The following is an 18244-nucleotide window of genomic DNA, read 5'->3' as shown; positions in this document are numbered from 1 at the left end:
TGGCTAGCAGCAATGCGAAAAAGAGAACCAAGTCTATACCCCTGTTCATACTCAGCCTCTCCATCTGCATCTGCAGCCTCTCAGCTGTGCCTCCTTGTAGCAACACTTGGAAACTGGGTTCCAACCTAAAGTTTCAGAGGAACTTCGAGAAGGTTTGGCCCCCAGACCAAGTGTGCAGTTCCCTTCGACCTCACCAGCTGTCTCCAAAGGAAAGCAAAGCACTAAGTTTCTAAGTTTGGTTGCAAGAGTTGCCTGAAAGAAGACATATTTAGATACCAGTCCATATTTGGGCTCCACTCCAGACTTTTTTTGGTCAGGGTTAGCCTTAGCCTTCAACTCTCGAGGTATCCAAAAGACAGTGGGGCTATTCACTCATAACTGGGAGTTTGGTTCATGTGTGCCAGGGTACGTCCACATGCCAGTGGGGCTAAGGGCGTAAACTCTGACAATAGATCTGGAGTACGGCCCAAAGGTGGACTAATGCCAAAATGTCATCTTCCCAGCAACTCCTGCAACCAAGCCACTTGCCTGGATGACTGCAGCTCCAACACTCAAGAAGCTTGACACCATCCAGGATAAAGCAGAATCTCAGAGCAGAAGAGGCCCTTTGGCCCATCGAGTCTGCACCGACACGTGAGAAACACCTGACTTACCTACCTAATCCCATTTACCAGCCTTGAGTGTTATGACATGCCAAGTGCTCATCCAAGTACTTTTTAAAGGATGTGAGGCAACCCGCCTCCACCACCCTCCCAGGCAGTGCATTCCACACCATCACCACCCACCGGGTAAAAAAGTTTTTCTTCACATCCTTCCTAAACCTCCTGCCCCTCACCTTGAACTTATGCCCCCTTGTGACTGACCCTTCAACTAAGGGGGACAGCTGCTCCCTATCCACCCTGTCCATGCCCCTCATAATCTTGTACACCTCGATCAGGTCGCCCCCTCAGTCTTCTCTGCTCCAACGAAAACAACCCAAGTCTATCCAACCTCTCTTCATAACTTAAATGTTTCATCCAGGCAACATCCTGGCGAATCTCCTCTGCACTCCATCCAGTGCAATCACATCCTTCTTATAATGTGGTGACCAGAACTGCACACAGTACTCCAGCTGTGGCCTCACCAAGGTTCTGTACAACTCCAAAATGATCTCCCTACTTTTGTAATCTGTGCCTCGATTGATAAAGGCAAGTGTCCCATATGCCTTTTTCACCACCCCACTAACATGCCCCTCTGCCTTCAGAGATCTATGGACACATGCGCCAAGGTCCCTTTGTTCCTCAGAACTTCCTAGTGTCATGCCATTCATTGAATACTTCCTTGTCAAATTACTCCTTCCAAAGTGTATTACCTCACGCTTTTCAGGGTTAAATTCCATCTGCCACTTATCTGCCCATTTGACCAACCCGTCTATATCTTCCTGTAGCCCAAGACACTCAACTTCACTGTTAACCACCCGGCCAATTTTTGTGTCATCCGCAAACTTACTAATCCTACCCCCGACATAGTTATCTATGTCGTTTATATAAATGACAAATAATAGGGGACCGAGCACAGATCCCTGTGGTACGCCACTGGACACTGGCTTCCAGTCACTAAAGCATCCTTTTGTCATCACCCTCTGCCTCCTACAACTAAACCAATTTTGAATCCACCTTATCAAATTACCCTGTATCCCATGTGCCTTTGCCTTCTTTATAAGTCTCCCATGTGGGACCTTGTCAAAGGCTTTGCTGAAATCCATATAAATTACATCAACTACACTACCCTCACCTACACTTGACTGGCACCACATCAACAAACATTCGATCCCTCCACCAACACAAAGTAGCATCGTTATGTACCATCCACAAGATGCACTGCAGGAACTCACCAAGCCTCCTTAGACAGCACCTTCCAAACCCACAGTCATGACCATCTAGAAGGACTAGGACAGCAGATATATGGAAACATCACCACCTGGACGTTCCCCTCCAAGCCACTCACCATCCTAACTTGGAAATATATCAGCATTCCTACACTGTCGCTGGGTCAAAATCCTGGAACTTCTTCCCTAACAGCACTGGGGGTGTACCTACACCACATGCACTGCAGTGGTTCAAGAAGGCAGCTCACCACCACCTTCTCAAGGGCAATTAGGGAAGGGAAATAAAATGTTGGCCTAGCCCATATCCCGTGAATGAATAAAAAGTTGAGTCAACCACAGGACTCGAAGCACTCTGAGAAGGATGAACCAACCGTGGTTAACAAAGGCTGTCAAGGAGAGAGTCCAATCAAAAACTAAGGCATATAAAGCAACAAAAACTAGTGGTGGGCCAGAGGATTGGGATTTTTTTTCTTTTTAGGAATCAGCAGCGGATGACTAAAAAGCTAATAAAGAGGGGGAAAATTGATTATGAAAGTAAATTGGCAAAAAATATAAAAACAAACAGCAAGAGCTTCTACAGATATATAAAAGAGAGTAACGAAAGTGAGCGTGGAGGATACGACTGCAGAACTGATAACAGGGAACAGGGAAATGGCAGATAATTTAAACATCCCAAAGATATCAGACAAACAAGGAGCTAATAGGAGGAAAGCTCTTGTAACAGTCTCTAAGACGAGGGACGAAGTATTTTACAAACTAATGGGACTAAAGGCAGACAAGTCGCCAGGACCTGATGGCCTGCATCCAAGGGTTTTAAAGGAAGCGGCTGCAGAGGTAGTGGAGGCATTGATTGAAATATTCCAGAACTCTGGATTCTGAGAGGGTCCCAGCAGATTGGAAAACCGCTAATGTGATGCCCCTGTTCAAGAAGGGAGACAAAAAGCAGGAAAGTCTAGGCCAGTCAGCCTAACATCTGTCATTGGAAAAATTCTGGAGTCCATTATTAAGGAAGAAATAGCAGGACATTTAGAAAAGTTTAACACAATCAAACAGAGTCAACATGGTTTTGTGAAAGGGAAATCATGTTTGGCAAACTTGCTAGAGTTCTTTGAGGATATAACAAGCAAAGTTGTTAAAGGAGAACCGGTAGATGCAGTGTATTTGGATTTCCAGAAGGCAATCGATAAAGTGCCACATAAAAGGTTATCGCACAAGATAGGAGCTCATGATATTGGAGGTAATATATTAGCGTGGATTGAGGATTGGTTAACACACAGAAGACAAGAGGGTTGGGATTAATGGGTCTTCTACAGGTTATAAAGATGTAACTAGTGGAGTGCCACAAGGATCAGACCTAGGGCCTCAATTATTTACTATCTATATTAATGACTTGGAGGAGGAGGAAGAGTGTAATGTATCCAAATTTGCTGACGATACAAAAATAGGTGGGAGGGCATGTTGTGATGAGGACATAAGGAATCTGCAAGGGGACAGAGACAGGTTGAGTGGGCAAAAACTTGGCAGATAGAATTTAATGTAGGAAAGTGTGAGGTCATGCACTTTGGTAGGAAGAATCAAAAGGTAGACTATTATTTAAAGGAAAGAGAGACTCCAAAAAAGTGCAGCACAGAGGGATCTGGGTGTTCTTGTGCATGAAACACAAAGTTAGCATGCAGGTGCAGCAAGTAATTAAGAAGTCAAAGGGAATTTTGGCCTGTATTGCTAGAGGGTTAGAGTTTAAAAATAGGGAAGTCTTGTTACGACTGTACAGGGTGTTGGTGAGACTGCACCTGGAGTACTGTGTACAGTTTTGGTCCCCGTATTTAAGGAAGGATATACTCGCATTGGAAGCAATTCAAAAGAGATTCACTAGGCTGATTCCTGGGATGAAGGGGTTGACTTATCAAGAACGGCTAAACAGGTTAGGCCTTTATTCATTGGAGTTTAGAAGAATGAGAAGAAGAATGAAAGCAGCGCGGATCCAGACACCCAGAAGACCAGTAAAGAAACCATCAAATAACCTCAAAGACCCACTTGGTGTTTATTGTCGAGTCAGACCACTGACCACAGAAGATACAGAATGTTGTTTTGAACATATCAGTAATACCACAATACAGCTACATCTTTCCAACCTGAAGAAGACCCATTAATCCCAACCCTCTTGTCTTCTGTGTGTTAACCAATCCTCAATCCATGCAAATATATTACCTCCAATACCGTGAGCTCCTATCTTGTGCGATAACCTTTTATGTGGCACTTTATCGAACGCCTTCTGGAAATCCAAATACACTGCATCTACCGGTTCACCTTTAATAGCTTTGCTTGTTATATCCTCAAAGAACTGACTCGACAATAAACACCAACTGGGTCTTTGAGGTTATTTGATGGTTTCTTTACTGGTCTTCTGGGTGTCTGGATCCACACTGCTTTCATTCTTCTAAACTCTAATGAATAAAGGCCTAACATGTTTAGCCGTTCTTGATAAGTCAACCCCTTCATCCCAGGAATCAGCCTAGTGAATCTCTTTTGAACTGAGGCCATCTTATTGAAAAGTATAAGATTCTGAGGGGACTTGACAGGGTAAATGTTGAAAAGGTGTTTCCACTAGTGGGGCAATCTCGAACTAGCGGACAGTCACAGAATATGGGGACACTCATTTAAAACTGAGATGTAAAGGAATTTCTTCTCCCAGAGGGTAGTGAATGTCTGGAATTCTCTACCCAAGAGAGTTGTGGAGGCTAGATCACTGAAAGTATTTAAAGAGGAGGTAGATAGATTTTTGAAATATCAGGGAGTCGAGGGCTATGAGGAGCTGGCACAAAAGAGGTGTTGAGGCCTGGGGCAGATCAGCCATGATCTTATTGAACGGCGGGGCAGACTTGGGGGGCCGAATGGCCTACTCCTGCTCCTATTTCTTAAAGTCTTATGTTCTTACATTGCTGTGGATCTAGAGTCACATGTAGGCCAGACCAGGCAAGGACGGCAGATTTCCTTCCCTAAAGGACATTCGTGAACCAGATGGGTTTTTATGGCAATTGATGATAGTTTCATGGTTTCCATTACAGAGACTAGCTTTATATTCCAAATTTTTCATCAGCTGAATTTAAATTCTACAAGTTGCCGTGGTGAGATTTGAACCCATGCATCCAGACCATTAGCCTGGGCCTCTGGATTACTAGCCCTATTACATCACCACTACATCACCATCTCCACAGCAAAAAAGCATGCGCGAAACAGAGATGAGCGTCCAATGCAAAGGGCAATGCCAGTTTGTATGGTGGCTGCATTTACCTGTGCTGGTGCTGTGGGATAAGTTGTGTAGGGTGGGGGAGCAGAGGCATAAACAGCATCATCCAACAGCATTTCAGGACCAGGGTTCTGTAATGAGTCACAAGGTTTATTCTTTAAATTTGTTAAGAGACTAAAATTCCATTAATGTAACAAATTCTACAACAAAAAAGTGTTAAAAAAATAACAGTAGTCTGATGATATATAACCCTCTATAGGATCCTCTTTAAAAACTACAACCCTCAGTTACTACAGCACTCATTCAGAGCCACAGCCAACTCACTCATCAGTTACCCTCTGTTTCATGTACAAAGCCCATACAGATATATTGCACATAAACCACAGTGGTGCATCAAATCCTCTAAAGATCGCAAGTTTATAAGATACTTGAGCTACTGTATAAAATGACTTGATCAGTGGCCAACAGGTCCTATGTACACACACCAGTGCTAGTCGCTCCCTTGTGTACACTGGGTTCCTCCTGTTATGACTCATGTCATTTTGTTTCATCCCAACTGAGGCCATGACTGATTTCACAGTCCCTGCACTTAAGGGGGAAAAAACAAGCCCAGGGCTCCCACTTACAAAGCATGGATGTTGGGAGAGCACAGCCTCACGTTCAGTAGCTATGGTAAAAGAGCTGGCTGACGCCCATCAACTAGCTTAGTGAATGAATTGTGGGCACTTGGCAAAAGTAGCGTGTGCTGGGGTTGCAATTGATAATGGAGCTATATGCCAGTCGCTGTGTGAGAGGTAGAAGGAGAAAACAAAATATTCACTGCTAAAAGTATTTTGCTACTCTGGCACTCCTATATGCTATATGAGCAAAGATGCCTGACCAAACTGCTTGAAAGAGAAAAGGTTTAGGGGGTATTTTTGTGTCACAAGCAAAATCTTTGATGGTTCCCACATACTCCTATTACTCAAAAGATTTGCTCTGCCCAAAGCAGATTATCACGAGTCCAAATGATTTTCAACTTACTGAGTTTGTCTGTGCCTCTTGAAAAGCAAGTTTCCAGGCCCTGCATAAACCATGAACACAGGCATTAGCAGAGAGTTCAAGAACATTCAGAATCAAATCAGTTTCTATTCCACAAGCAACTAAAATACAAGTAATTTGTGATTGAGTAAACCCCTGCTTCATTAGTGCAATATTCAGAAGTTTTAAAAATTACAAGATAAGTCACATATCTCCCGTGGTGTAGCTCAAAGTTAGTCAGAAAGGGTGCAGTTTCTTAATAGGTAAGGAATGTTATACTATTTAACACGATGTGCACTTCTGCTGCACAGCTGTCCCCTTTGAAAGTTACAAAGTCTAACCGCTGCAGATACACAGAGCTTCTAAAGAAAAGCTCGAACTGAAGTCCACTAAGGATCGCAAGTTTATAAGATACTTGAGCTACTGTGTAAAATTACTCATGATCAGTGGCCAACAGGTCCTATGTACACACACCAGTGCTAGTCGCTCCCTTGTGTACACTGGGTTCCTCCTGTTATGACTCATGTCATTTTGTTTCATCCCAACTGAGGCCATGACTGATTTCATCCTGGTTGCACAACAGTCACTTGCCTACAATTTTCAATATCCCTCTTCAGGGAAGAGATGAGAGGGCATGAGCAGCGCACGAGAGAGAGAGAAAGAGAGTGAAGTGCAAATGGGCGAGAGTGACAGCAGTGCGAGCAAGAGCTACACAAGGGAGGGGGAGAAGAGAGAGAACTCAAAAAAAGGAGAGATTTTGTGTTGAGATTCCAACACTGAGAACAAATCAAACTTTTCACAAAAAATGTTGAGAATAGGGGGAAAATGTAAAATAAAACTTACAGGCAATCATCAGCACTTTCAGCACAGAGATTGATGGTTCTTTCATCCCTGCAAAGAATCTGGAGTAAACAATCTCTTGGTTTTCCTTCTGGAGGGTGGAAATCTAATTTGGGAATAAATAATAGCTGAAACCAACGCACAATCCAAACAAAACTAAATAGAAGTGAACTACTTCACTTAAAAGCTACAGCAGGCAGTTCAAGGCTCTTCCTGGCTGGTATCTACTTAAGTGTTTACACTATAGCTTAGTCTTTTTTCATTGAAGATCTGTAGAAAATGCACGATCAAAACTCTAGGGAAATACAGTCCCACTGACTTTTGGTGACACTAGTTACCTTGTTTTTCAGAGTAGGCCTGAAATCAACCAAAATCCAAGCATTTAATGTGGCAAAGAAAAATCCTTCCAAGTGCCTAGCTGGACCAGTCCCAAAGTAATCCAGACTCAGAGGTAGCTTTTGAGAGTAGCAACTTCAAGTTCACAGCAGCTAAGCTGCAATTGGATCATATGGCAGATATGCCAAACTGATTGTCCGGGTTGTGTTACAAATGGGTGACACCTTGACTGAGCTGAAGGCAATATCAAGCGATATGGGAAGATGCATGGCATAAAACAACTACAGATGGGCAGCTTTCTAATAAACTTAAAAATGGAAAATTCATGGCAAGTGCAGCTTTAACACAGGACTGACTAAATACCTCTGTCATGTTGAAGTCGATAAACTAGAAGTACCTCTGCACTCATATCCAGACCGGATGTTAATACAATCCACTTTCATATGGATCTTATCTTCCATGTCTTCCCGCAACTGATCATCATAGTAAAAGAGCTGGCCATTGGACCACAGGTCAAACCAGTTGTTCTTCCATCGCTTTAAAATAGTACCTGAAACAAGTTAAAATAGAAAAATCAACTGCTGAAGTTTTTCTCATCAGTGTTGCTTACTCAGGACCAAACAGCCATAAAACATTTATTTGGTCCAGGAGGACGTGAACAAACCTAACAAGCATTACAATGACGGCCCCATCCCAAGTACAAGAATAATGATCCAAACCAAATTATCACATGCATCCATGCCAACCGCTACAATACCAAGATTCCTAAGAATGCTACATGCCAATGATACTCCTGTTCCAACAGTCATTTAAACAATATTCAAAATACAGAAAAACACCGTTGTTAAAAAACAAGTAATTTGTTGGATTGTTAGTAACAATTTGCACGAGGGGACATATGGGCAGTAACTTGTTGTAGAATAATAACTGTCTTTATAATAAGTGTGCCTTTCAGCATAAGATGTATCACACAGCTGCCATTGGTAAACTATAATATCCCACATTCAAACAATATCTTTCCAAAGGTTCCAAGAGAGGCAATTGCAAATAGTGCAAAAGCAAGGTCATTTCCTAATGGTCCTCCAAATAACCCAACAGGAAAGGCTGGCACGGATAATGCACTAGTACAGAGGGGGCCTGGATAGCATTGGTTTTCAATTAGTGTTGACTTCCAGAGCCATTGCAAGCGTGGAAGTGTCTAGTGATGGAGGGAGAGAAAGAAGGAAACAAAGATTTCCAATAGAAATTATTAGATATTGAATAGTATCAAAATTAACATGTTTAAGCTATAAAACCTCTAATGCCGATTGAGTGGTTTAGAATGGTTGGTACCAGTCAAATCTGGTTTAAATTTCTCTCCAACTACATTTGTTCTTTCCAATCAATCCTACCACAGCTCACAATCTACAGTTAAACATCAACATCAATCACTTTACATCATACAGTTTGGTAAGTATAACTCACTCTGCCGAAGCAGCCATCCACTCTTAACGTAGGCCATGTCTGGAATAATAAAAAGGGTCTGTGGAAAGAAATGAGAAAGATTGAAAATGAGAAACATAAAAGCCCCACCTTGCCATATAATAATGTTTACTAGGCACATGAAAATATGTGGCATGGAGAAGCGTGCGTTCTTATAACAAACAACTTGTAGCTTTATCTCAAGTTAATCAATATGGAAGCTGAAAAGCTACAAATAGCATAAACCAGGACAAAAATCAGAAGATGCCAGAGATGCACAGTACAAATAAAGAGAAGAAATGCAGGAGACATAACACTTGCCCTTTTACGCCCTCATCACCCAAGGCCCCAAATACTTCTTCTAGGTCAAGTATCTTTCAATTTAGTATATTATATTCTCTGCTAACAATATGGTCCCCTCTACATTGCAGAGACCAAATCCAAATTTGGTTCCACTTTATGGGACACCTCAGTTTTATTCGCAAGTATAACCGAGTTTCCGGTGGACTGTCATTTTAATTCTCCATCTTGCTCTCACGCTGACATCTCTATCCTCAGACTGCTGCACTGTTCCAGTAAGGCTCAACATAAGCTACAGGAACAGCACCTCATCTTTCAATTAGGCACTTTACAGCCTTTTGGATTCAACACTGAGTTCAACAATTTCAGACTGTAAACCCTGTCCTCCATTTTGTTTCCTTTTCTATGTTTCATTTTTTTCTTTTTCTTTCAGCCAACACCACATCTGCTCTAGGCACATTTTTTGTTTCTTTTCTTTCCCCATCACATTCCCTTTGGCCCTGTCAGACCAGCTCTTCTGTCATTTAATCTCTCCCGTCTTCCACACTATCACAGACCTTCCTTTTGTCCTTGCCCCACTCACCCCTTGCTCAAAACCTTACACATCTCTAACTTTTCCCAGTTCTGATGAAAGGTCACAGGCCGGAAACGTTATCTTGTTTCTCTCTCCACACTGATGCTGCCTGACCTGAGTTTTTTTCAGCATTTTCTGTTTTTATTTCAGATTGCCAGCGTCTGCAGTATTCTGCTTTGCAAATAAAGAGAGCATGGCTATGAGAGGTCAGTCTCATTTTATGTGATATCAACACTCTATCTGCCCAAAGTAGATAAAGAAAATCTGGCTGCAACATATTGGATGCCTTATAACAACAGTGACCACCATTGATACTGATTGAAACAATATTGATTGTGTAATTCCATCCTCAGCTTGTTTCCGTGATTGAATACAAAGTCCAATTTCTTCAAAGCTTTGAAGAAGCCAATTGAGTCAAAACTTATTTGATGGCAAGAGAACGAGGGCATGGTTCCTTCAACTGAGATACGGGAAACATGGTCAAGACTACACTATTTCTAGCAGTCATTCCCTTCCTAACAGCACTGTGGGTGTACCTATGTGTATCACATGGACAGCAGCGGCTCAAGGCAGCAGCTCACTACCATCTTCTCAAGGCCAATTAGAGATGGGCAATAAATGCCGGCCTCATCAGTACGCCCACATCCCATGAAAGAGTAAAACAAAATTAGTTTTGCAACTGAGTTGCTTGCCAGGTCATAACAGAAGGCATTAAGGGTCAACCATGTGATATGGGGTTAAAGATGCATGTCAGCTAGACCCGGGAGGGATGAGATTGTCTGCCTTGTTGAGCATCAAGAAAGCAGAACATTTAAAAGCAGTGGGTGAGCCCAGCGGCAATGGAGCAGAGTTCAAAACAGAGGTGGAGAGAAATTCAATAAGGGGCATCATATCTAACTCGACACAGGAAGAGCAGCAGAACACGAGAGTTTTAAGGCAAGCATATAGGTTAAATAGCTATATTCTTTAAGATACTATGCTTGTGTGTTTGGTACTTTTAGCATCTAATCAGTTAGTTCAAGAATCCGAGTCTGGAGGCAAGGGAATAAGAACATCAGGGAGAGAAGTAAAAACATCTGAGATGATGCAGCACAAAGGAAGCCATTGATTTCTGAGTATGTAAGGAGTGCTCTTCCAGGTCAAGTCAAGGACAAGTTTGGTTTATTTCTGTTAAGCTTATAATAAAAGCATTTAAAATTTTCTTCCAGGTATTTTTTGTTTCATTTTGTGCAAGTTGTGTAGAAACAAACTAAAAAATAGATACAAACAGTATAAATAATCTGAACTACGCTATGGCAGAGTATTGCATGTCTGGACTACAACATGTGGGAGTTTGTGGACAGTGAGGCTGTTCCAAGTGAACACATCAGCAGATGTCTCCCCTGCTGAACACTCTGGCTGAGTCATCGATTGGAAACACTAGCAAACATGGGAGGGGCAGTGCCGGAGCACAGAGACTAATCTTATTCAACCTGTGAAGTTAAGAATAAAAAGACTATCAGAAGGACATCCACCATGCAGACCATGGTACCTTGGAGCAGGAGACTGTCCCAAGTGTGGAAGTATAATGTGGGTAGTTGTAAGGGGTTCAATAATTAGTGGGACAGATACCTCTGAAAGCAGGATCGTGAGTCTCACATTGCATGTTGCCTAGCTGGTGCCAGGGTGAGGAACACCTGAAACCTGCTTGAAAGGGCATCGGAGAGGGAGCAGAAGGTTCCCATTGTTGTGATCCATGTTGAGACCAACAACATATGGAAGAGTAGGAAAGTGGTCCTGGTCGGAGAGTGCTGGAGACTTGGAGCCAAATTAAAGAACAGAACTTCAAATTTTATAATCTTCAAATGATTACCCAAAACACATGCAAATTAGTCTCTGGATAAACAGATTAAGGAATTGAACACATGGCTGAAGGATTGGTGTGAGAAAAAGGAGTTCTATTTTTTTGGGGCACAGGCACCACTATTGGGATAGGATGGAATCGTACCATTGGGATGGAATCCACCTAGACTGGGCTGTGACCAGGGTCCCATCAGAACAGATAAATAGACCAGTCACAAGAGCTCTAAATTAGTAAATTTAGGGGGAGGGTCAGATGGAAAGGGTAGTATAAATAATAGTTTAAAAAAAAACAAAAGGGAAGACATCAAAATGACAATCAGGACTTGTGCTCTAGAAGGAAACTAAAAAAAAGTGAAGTGATTAAACCAGGAGAGAATGAAGGAACGTGCAAGTAAAAAGGGTGGAAGGAAAGGTTAAGACATCTGGCCCAAATAAGCATTCTTTGTACAAATGCAGAGAGTATAGGAAACAAATTGGATGAATTGCAGGTGCAAATTCAATCTACAGGATATGACATGGTAGACATTATTGAGACATGCCTACAAGATAGTCAGAACTAGGAACTAAATATACCAAGTTATAAAGATCAACAGGAAAGATAGGGAAATGGTAGAGGGGGAGGAGTAAGTAGCCTTAGTAATTAAGGACGAAATCATTTCAATGAAGGAGGGTATAACGAGATGTAAACAGGCAGTGGAGACATTAAGGGCAGAATTAAGAACAGGAGAGGGTTTAAGACTGTAGTGGAAGTTGCATATAGGCCTCCAACAACTGTACAATGGTTGATTGTATAAATGCAGAGATTAGACAAGTAAAGGCAGAATGGTTTTAGGGGGGGATTTTAACTTTCATACAAACATGCAAATGAGGAGGAGTAGGCCATTTGGCCCCTCGAGCCTGCTCCGCCATTCAATATCATGGCTGATCTGATTGTGGCCTCAATGCCACCATACTGCCTAAACCCAATATGCTTTGACTCCCTTGTCACAGTTTGGAACAAGCAGACTTCAACATGCCCGAGAGGTAGTGAATTTCCTGAGTGTGCCCGGAGTAGTTTTCAGTAACAATATGTCTCAGAGTCAACAATGGGGGCATGCCATATTAGATTTAATGAGTAATGAGCCAGATTTAGTTAACAGCCTTTCGATGCATGAACTTTCATCAAACAGCAATCACACGATCGATTGCAACAGTGTTTAAAAAGGGAGAAACGCAAAACAGCTACTAAGATTCTAGATTCAGGTTAGGCTGACTTGTCTTCAATGAAACAGAGACTACCCACAGTAAACTAGAAAGGGACAAAATTGTCAGATCAGTGAGAGGTGTTCTAAAAACAATGTAGATGATACAAAAGTAGGTTAACATTTGTCTATTCACAAAAAGTGAAAACTCAATTCATCCCATGAATGAATACACTTACCAAGTTCGTACTGGAGAATTTTGCTGTTCAAAAGAATGATGTTTGTGTAGGCGAGTTGCCAACACCGTTCTAAACTAATCCCATTGTCCTTTGCTCCTCCCTGGAGTCTTAAAGCATCATCTGTTTCAACTATTTATCCTCGAAAGGTTATGACAGTTTCTTCCTCAAAATACTCCCCATGGCAAAGCACAACTTATTCTGATAACCTCTGACTACATGAATTCCACACCCCCAACAACTTCTCCCTTCACTCGGTGAACTCGCACCTCAACAAGAAATAGTATTTCCCTATTCACCCGACCAAAACTCATAAATTTAAAAAATCTGTTGGATTTCCCTTTAGCCAAATCCCTTCCGGTTCAAGGAGTCCCAGTATCTAACTCTTCAAACCTGTTGTTTCTCAACTCAGATTTTGGGATTCCCCACAGTGCTCTATGGATTAACAGTGTCCTTGTACAGGAGTTTATCAACTGCTTCACTAAGAGACTTGCCTTTATACTTACCTGGACCACCCATATAAATTCTGTAGCTACAGTAAGTCAGAGACTGAGGAGTAACTCACCTCCTGTCATCCCAAAACCTGTCCACCATTTATAAGGTACAGTACAAGTCAGGAGTGTGATGAAATACTCTCCACTTGCCTGGATGAGTGCAGCTCCAACAATACTCAAAAAGCTGGACCACATCCAGGGTAAAGCAGCCCACTTGATCAGCACCCCATCTGACATCCTAAATATTCACTCCCTCCACCACCAACGCACACTAACAACAGTTGTGTACTATCTACAAAATGCTCTGCAGGAGCTCACCAAGGCTCCTTAGACACCACTTTCCTAACCCACAAACTCTACCATCTAGATGGACAAGGGAGCAGGTGCATGGGAACACCACCACCTGCAAGTTCCCCTCCAAGCCACTCACCATTCTGACTTGGAAATATATCACCGTTCCTTCACTGTCACTGAGTCAAAATCCTGGAACTCCCTCGCCTACAGCACTGTGGGTGTTCTACACCACATGGACTGCGGCGGTTCAAGAAGGCAGCTCACCACCATCTTCTAAAGGGCAATTAGGGATGGGCAATAAATGCTGGCCTTGCAAGCAACGCTCTCATCCCATGAACTAATTTTAAAAAGCACCTTTCACAATTTCAGGACATCCAAAAGCACTTTACAGCCATTTAAGTAATCACTGTTACAATGGAAGAAACACAGCAGCCACATTGTGCACAGCAAGCTTCCACAAACAGCAATGTGAATGACCAGTTAACCAGCTATAGCAATGTTAGGTGAGGGATACTACCACTTTCAAATGACGGGAAAAGCTCATAACGAGATGTCTGGTTTTTCCATCCGTTTGACGGCCACTTGAGATGGTGAATGATAAAATGAGATGCCTTCTAAAGAGATCTTAGTGGGCAGGTTGTTGTAATGTGTTTTATGGTTAGGAGCTCATGGGCACCATGCACTTCGGGCGATTCCCCATCTTCCACTTATGCAGCAGGTGGCTATTCACTGTTGAAGGTGGTCAACCAGAGACCTCCGCTTTTAGGTCAGCGATGAGGATTTTTTTTAAGCTGCACACCTCCCACAGTTCTGTCCATCTGGATAGTGGCTTGTTAACAGCTGTATGACTACTAACTGCCATTTCCCCAGAAAGATCAGTACAATTTTAAGCACTTTCTTGGTATGTCCAGTTAAAAATTAGCCCCTGCCCTTCTTTGGAAATTGCAGAGGAATGTTTTACATCCACCCGAGTTGGTGGTTGGGTTAAACGTTCATCTGGAAGGCAGCACATGTCACAGTACAGGACCTGTTCAGTATTGCACAGCATTATGTCGTCAAATCTCTAGACTGGGACTTGAACCCACAACCTTCTGACACAAAGGCAAGATTGCTATCACTGAGCCAAGGTTAAAATCCATCCCCCTAATTCTGAAACTAAAAGTGCTGCTGCCTGTCTGGGTCTTTATAAACTTATACACTCAAAGAAAGATGCATCTGACCTCCTAGGACTCTCCATCAAAAGCCTTCAGCACTGCCTCACAAGAGTATACTTCAATCATATTTTCGAACCTCAGTCTCCCTGCATGAAAACACAACTTGTGTATGCACAACGTGTCAGCCAATCTACATCCTCCTGAAGCCTTTTGTAGTCTCCCCGCACCATTTACCAAACCTCCAAACTTATGTAGTTGCAGATTTTGGCACTGTCAACCCAACATATCTGACACAAACCCAAGATTCCAAATTCAATATGCAAGTGCTGAACAATAAATTTCTAGCTTGCTAATGCTTTAAAGATATTTTTAAATATGTAACTGATTCTCAGCTCGAGCATTCAGCCTTGATATCAACCATTGATAAGAGTGCATATTCTATTGCTCCAACATCACAGATTTATCCCAACTAATGCTGATGTTCAAAACCGTACTAACATAAAATGCCAGTAGGTCACTGTTACACTGTGCAGGAGTTGATTTTTTGAGTTCCGGATTAAGTGTGGAATTTCTAAGGGATGAATGCAATGCAGTAAAAAGCGATAAGTTAACAGTTGCTTTTGTGACACTGGGGATAAGTCACATTTGGGACTAGTGATGGGTAGTTTGGCTCTGCACCGGCCTGGATCACAAATGATTTACAAGTGACTCATACTAGCATTTGGTGCCCAGAGTCAAGGTGCCTTCATCTCCTTCCACTGACGTCATTCAATCATCTCGATTAAAAAGCTGGCTTGATGATGATAAACAATTATAATGGTTATGAAGTTACACTGTGCATTAAATAAAACAAAACCAGGCTGACAATTATTTATTCCGGGAGTGAAGCTGTAAACTGGTCTAGGTGATGACCATGGTGAACTGTTCCTTCCTCACAGTTTGCACCCGATTCCTAACATTGCATCAATTTCATGAAATATAAAAACACAAAAACATCTACATCATGTGGTATAAGAAATAAACACTAGATTTACAGTTTACTTTTTGGGGGAAGGGGGAGAAGAGAAGGTGGGGAAATGATATTTGTTTCTGGGAGAAAAAGTATTCAGACTCACGTGACATCGTCACAGATGACGACAGTCACACAGATAGAGCCAAGCGCCTTCTTCCTCCTCCTTGTGTCATAATAAAGCTCCATCAAGCCTGTGTCAATATTTTTTAGAAGCGTAGGAGGAAGTCAGTCAGGCCCTGCAGCCTGTTCTGGGACCGGATAGCCCATTTTAAAGTACACACACACGTGTAAATCCAAAAGGGATCGGTTCGCATGTGTAAGAAGTGTAATCAGTCCGTCTGCTAGTCGAACAGATTAAATACAAATTCTGGCCTCTGACTCCCTCTTATTGCTGTCGATGTGCAATGATGATGGGGGGAGGGGGGGGAGAGAGAGAGAGATACTAGAAGCAAAAACAATAAAATCTCAATCCATACATTAAAAACCCCTTTACCAAGCCTTGAACGCGCTGCGAACCCGGCGCGCTTTTGATACAGTTACAGCTGCGAGCCCGTAATTGACACAGGCAGGAACATTCCAAATTGGAACCCTAATACGCCAGGTAACCATTCAACGTTCCAATCAAGCCCAGGCTGCTGCCGCCGCTTCCCCTCATTCAGCTGCTCCTTACCCTCTGTCACAGCCTAATGCAGCCACCACCACTCTCAACCTTTAGCTCAACTTGTGGCGTTTCACTTCTGGCAAGTCACGTCCCCCCCCAGGCCGCAGTGTCCTCTGGGAGTTGTAGTCTGCTCCACCCAGTTCCCCCCTCGCCGCCAGGGATAGAGACTACATTTCCCAGCCAACGCCGCGAGACCTTCCTCCGTGGTTTGAGGGGGTGAGGGGAAGAGTGCTGATGATGTTCCCAGCTCAATGTTAAATAGCTGCCCTCTTTTGGCGCCTCCAGGAGGTGTTTATATTTTGGGACGGATAGTTCTCCTCATGGGAAAACTTGCCTGAGGCGTCCATCAATTTGCTGGAGCTAGCCCTTCCCTATGGATGCATTTCAGGACAAGCTAGACAAGCATGTAAGGGAGAAGGGAATAGATGCTTCTAATGGTAGGTTTAGATTAGGAAAGATGGGAGGGGGCTCGAACGGAGCATAAACACCAGCATAGACTGAACAACCAGTTTCTGTGCCATATATCCTATGCAATCTAGTAAGAACCTGGATGTGGGTTCCAGGTGTTTATGGGCAAATTAACACACCGCTATGGATATATGTGTGAACCGCATACATTCAGATTCAGCCTCCTGTCCATATCACAAGCGACCTTCGTGATTCCATGGGATAAGAGCAAACCATCTTCCTGACCCTGTTGTGCTTATCCATTAAGATAAACCAGGTGTAGGAGAGAAAATGCCATTAGGTATTTTAAAGTTCTTATTGAATAGTGGGAATGCTATCAAAAGGCCCCAATTGGAAGTCTTGAGAGATACTCATCTATATTCCAGTACCAAGCCAGAAAAGACAGCCCTTTCCAATGTCACCAAGGCACCTATGGTGGCAGTCTCAGCTTCTGTGCCAAATGAGCAGCCAGAGGTTAATATAAAAAGCAGAACCACAAAGGTAATAATCTCCGGATTAATACCTGAGCCAAGGCCAGAATCAGAATGCGTGGCTCAAAGATTGGGTGTGGGTGAAATGGGTTTCAATTCACAGGCACTGACACCAGTACTTGGGAAAGAGGGAGTTGTACCGTTGGTACACACCTGAACCGTGCTGGAGCCAGCTTACTGGCAGATCGTATAACTAGGCAGGGCATTAAACTAAATAGTGGGGGAGGGTTCATGTGAGGGGAGATTTGTTAAGTTAAAGTGAAAGGACAAGGCAAGGTAATGATATGGCTAATGATAACCAGAGTGTGACAGGAAGGGACAGAGAATACAAACAGGAGAATGCACCAGCAAATAAGGTCAGAGTAGAGAAAAATGGTAAAAAGTCAGAACTAAAGGCTCTTTATCTAAAAGCACACATCATTCATAACAAGATGGGTTGAATTGATAGCACAAATAGAAATAACTGAATAAGATATAATAGCCATTATAGAGACGTGGTTGCAAGGTGACCAAGGCTGGGACTTGAATACTTAAGGGTATTTGACATTTCAGGAGGAAAGGAAAAAGTGGTGGGGTAGCTTTGTTGATAAAGTATGAGATCAGTACAATAATGAGAAATCTTATTGGTTCAGAAGATCACGATGTCAAATCAGTTTGGGTGGAAATAAGAAATAGCAAAGGAAAGAAGTCATAGGTGGGAATATTTTATAGGTCCCCTGACAGCAGCCCGCTTGATTGGCACCACATCCACAAACATTCACTCCCTCCACCACCGACGTACAGTAAC

At 42.7% G+C, this 18244-nt stretch overlaps 1 protein-coding gene across 4 annotated transcripts in view; it reads right to left on the bottom strand.

Moving 5' to 3' along the window:
• Positions 1-16617, bottom strand: part of plekhb2 (pleckstrin homology domain containing, family B (evectins) member 2) — a 40970-nt gene extending 24353 nt beyond the window's left edge. The window contains exons 1-6 of one of the 4 annotated variants that reach the window (XM_078563593.1): positions 16529-16617; positions 8775-8832; positions 7708-7860; positions 6978-7080; positions 6138-6177; positions 5159-5245 (exon numbers count right to left, since the gene is read on the bottom strand). In XM_078563593.1, the coding sequence (XP_078419719.1) occupies positions 5159-5245; positions 6138-6177; positions 6978-7080; positions 7708-7860; positions 8775-8811 (420 nt within the window). In that variant the 5' untranslated portion in view covers positions 8812-8832; positions 16529-16617. Of the gene's footprint in view, positions 1-5158; positions 5246-6137; positions 6178-6977; positions 7081-7707; positions 7861-8774; positions 8834-16356; positions 16460-16528 lie in introns of those variants that run through there. The other 3 variants (XM_078563594.1, XM_078563595.1, XM_078563596.1) reach the window with 3 other exon arrangements.
• Positions 16618-18244: the final 1627 nt, after the last annotated feature.

The sequence above is a fragment of the Cetorhinus maximus genome, chromosome 19, assembly GCF_964194155.1.
Source record: "Cetorhinus maximus chromosome 19, sCetMax3.hap1.1, whole genome shotgun sequence".
NCBI classification, from domain to species: domain Eukaryota; kingdom Metazoa; phylum Chordata; class Chondrichthyes; order Lamniformes; family Cetorhinidae; genus Cetorhinus; species Cetorhinus maximus.
This window is presented reverse-complemented; position numbering and strand designations above follow the sequence as displayed.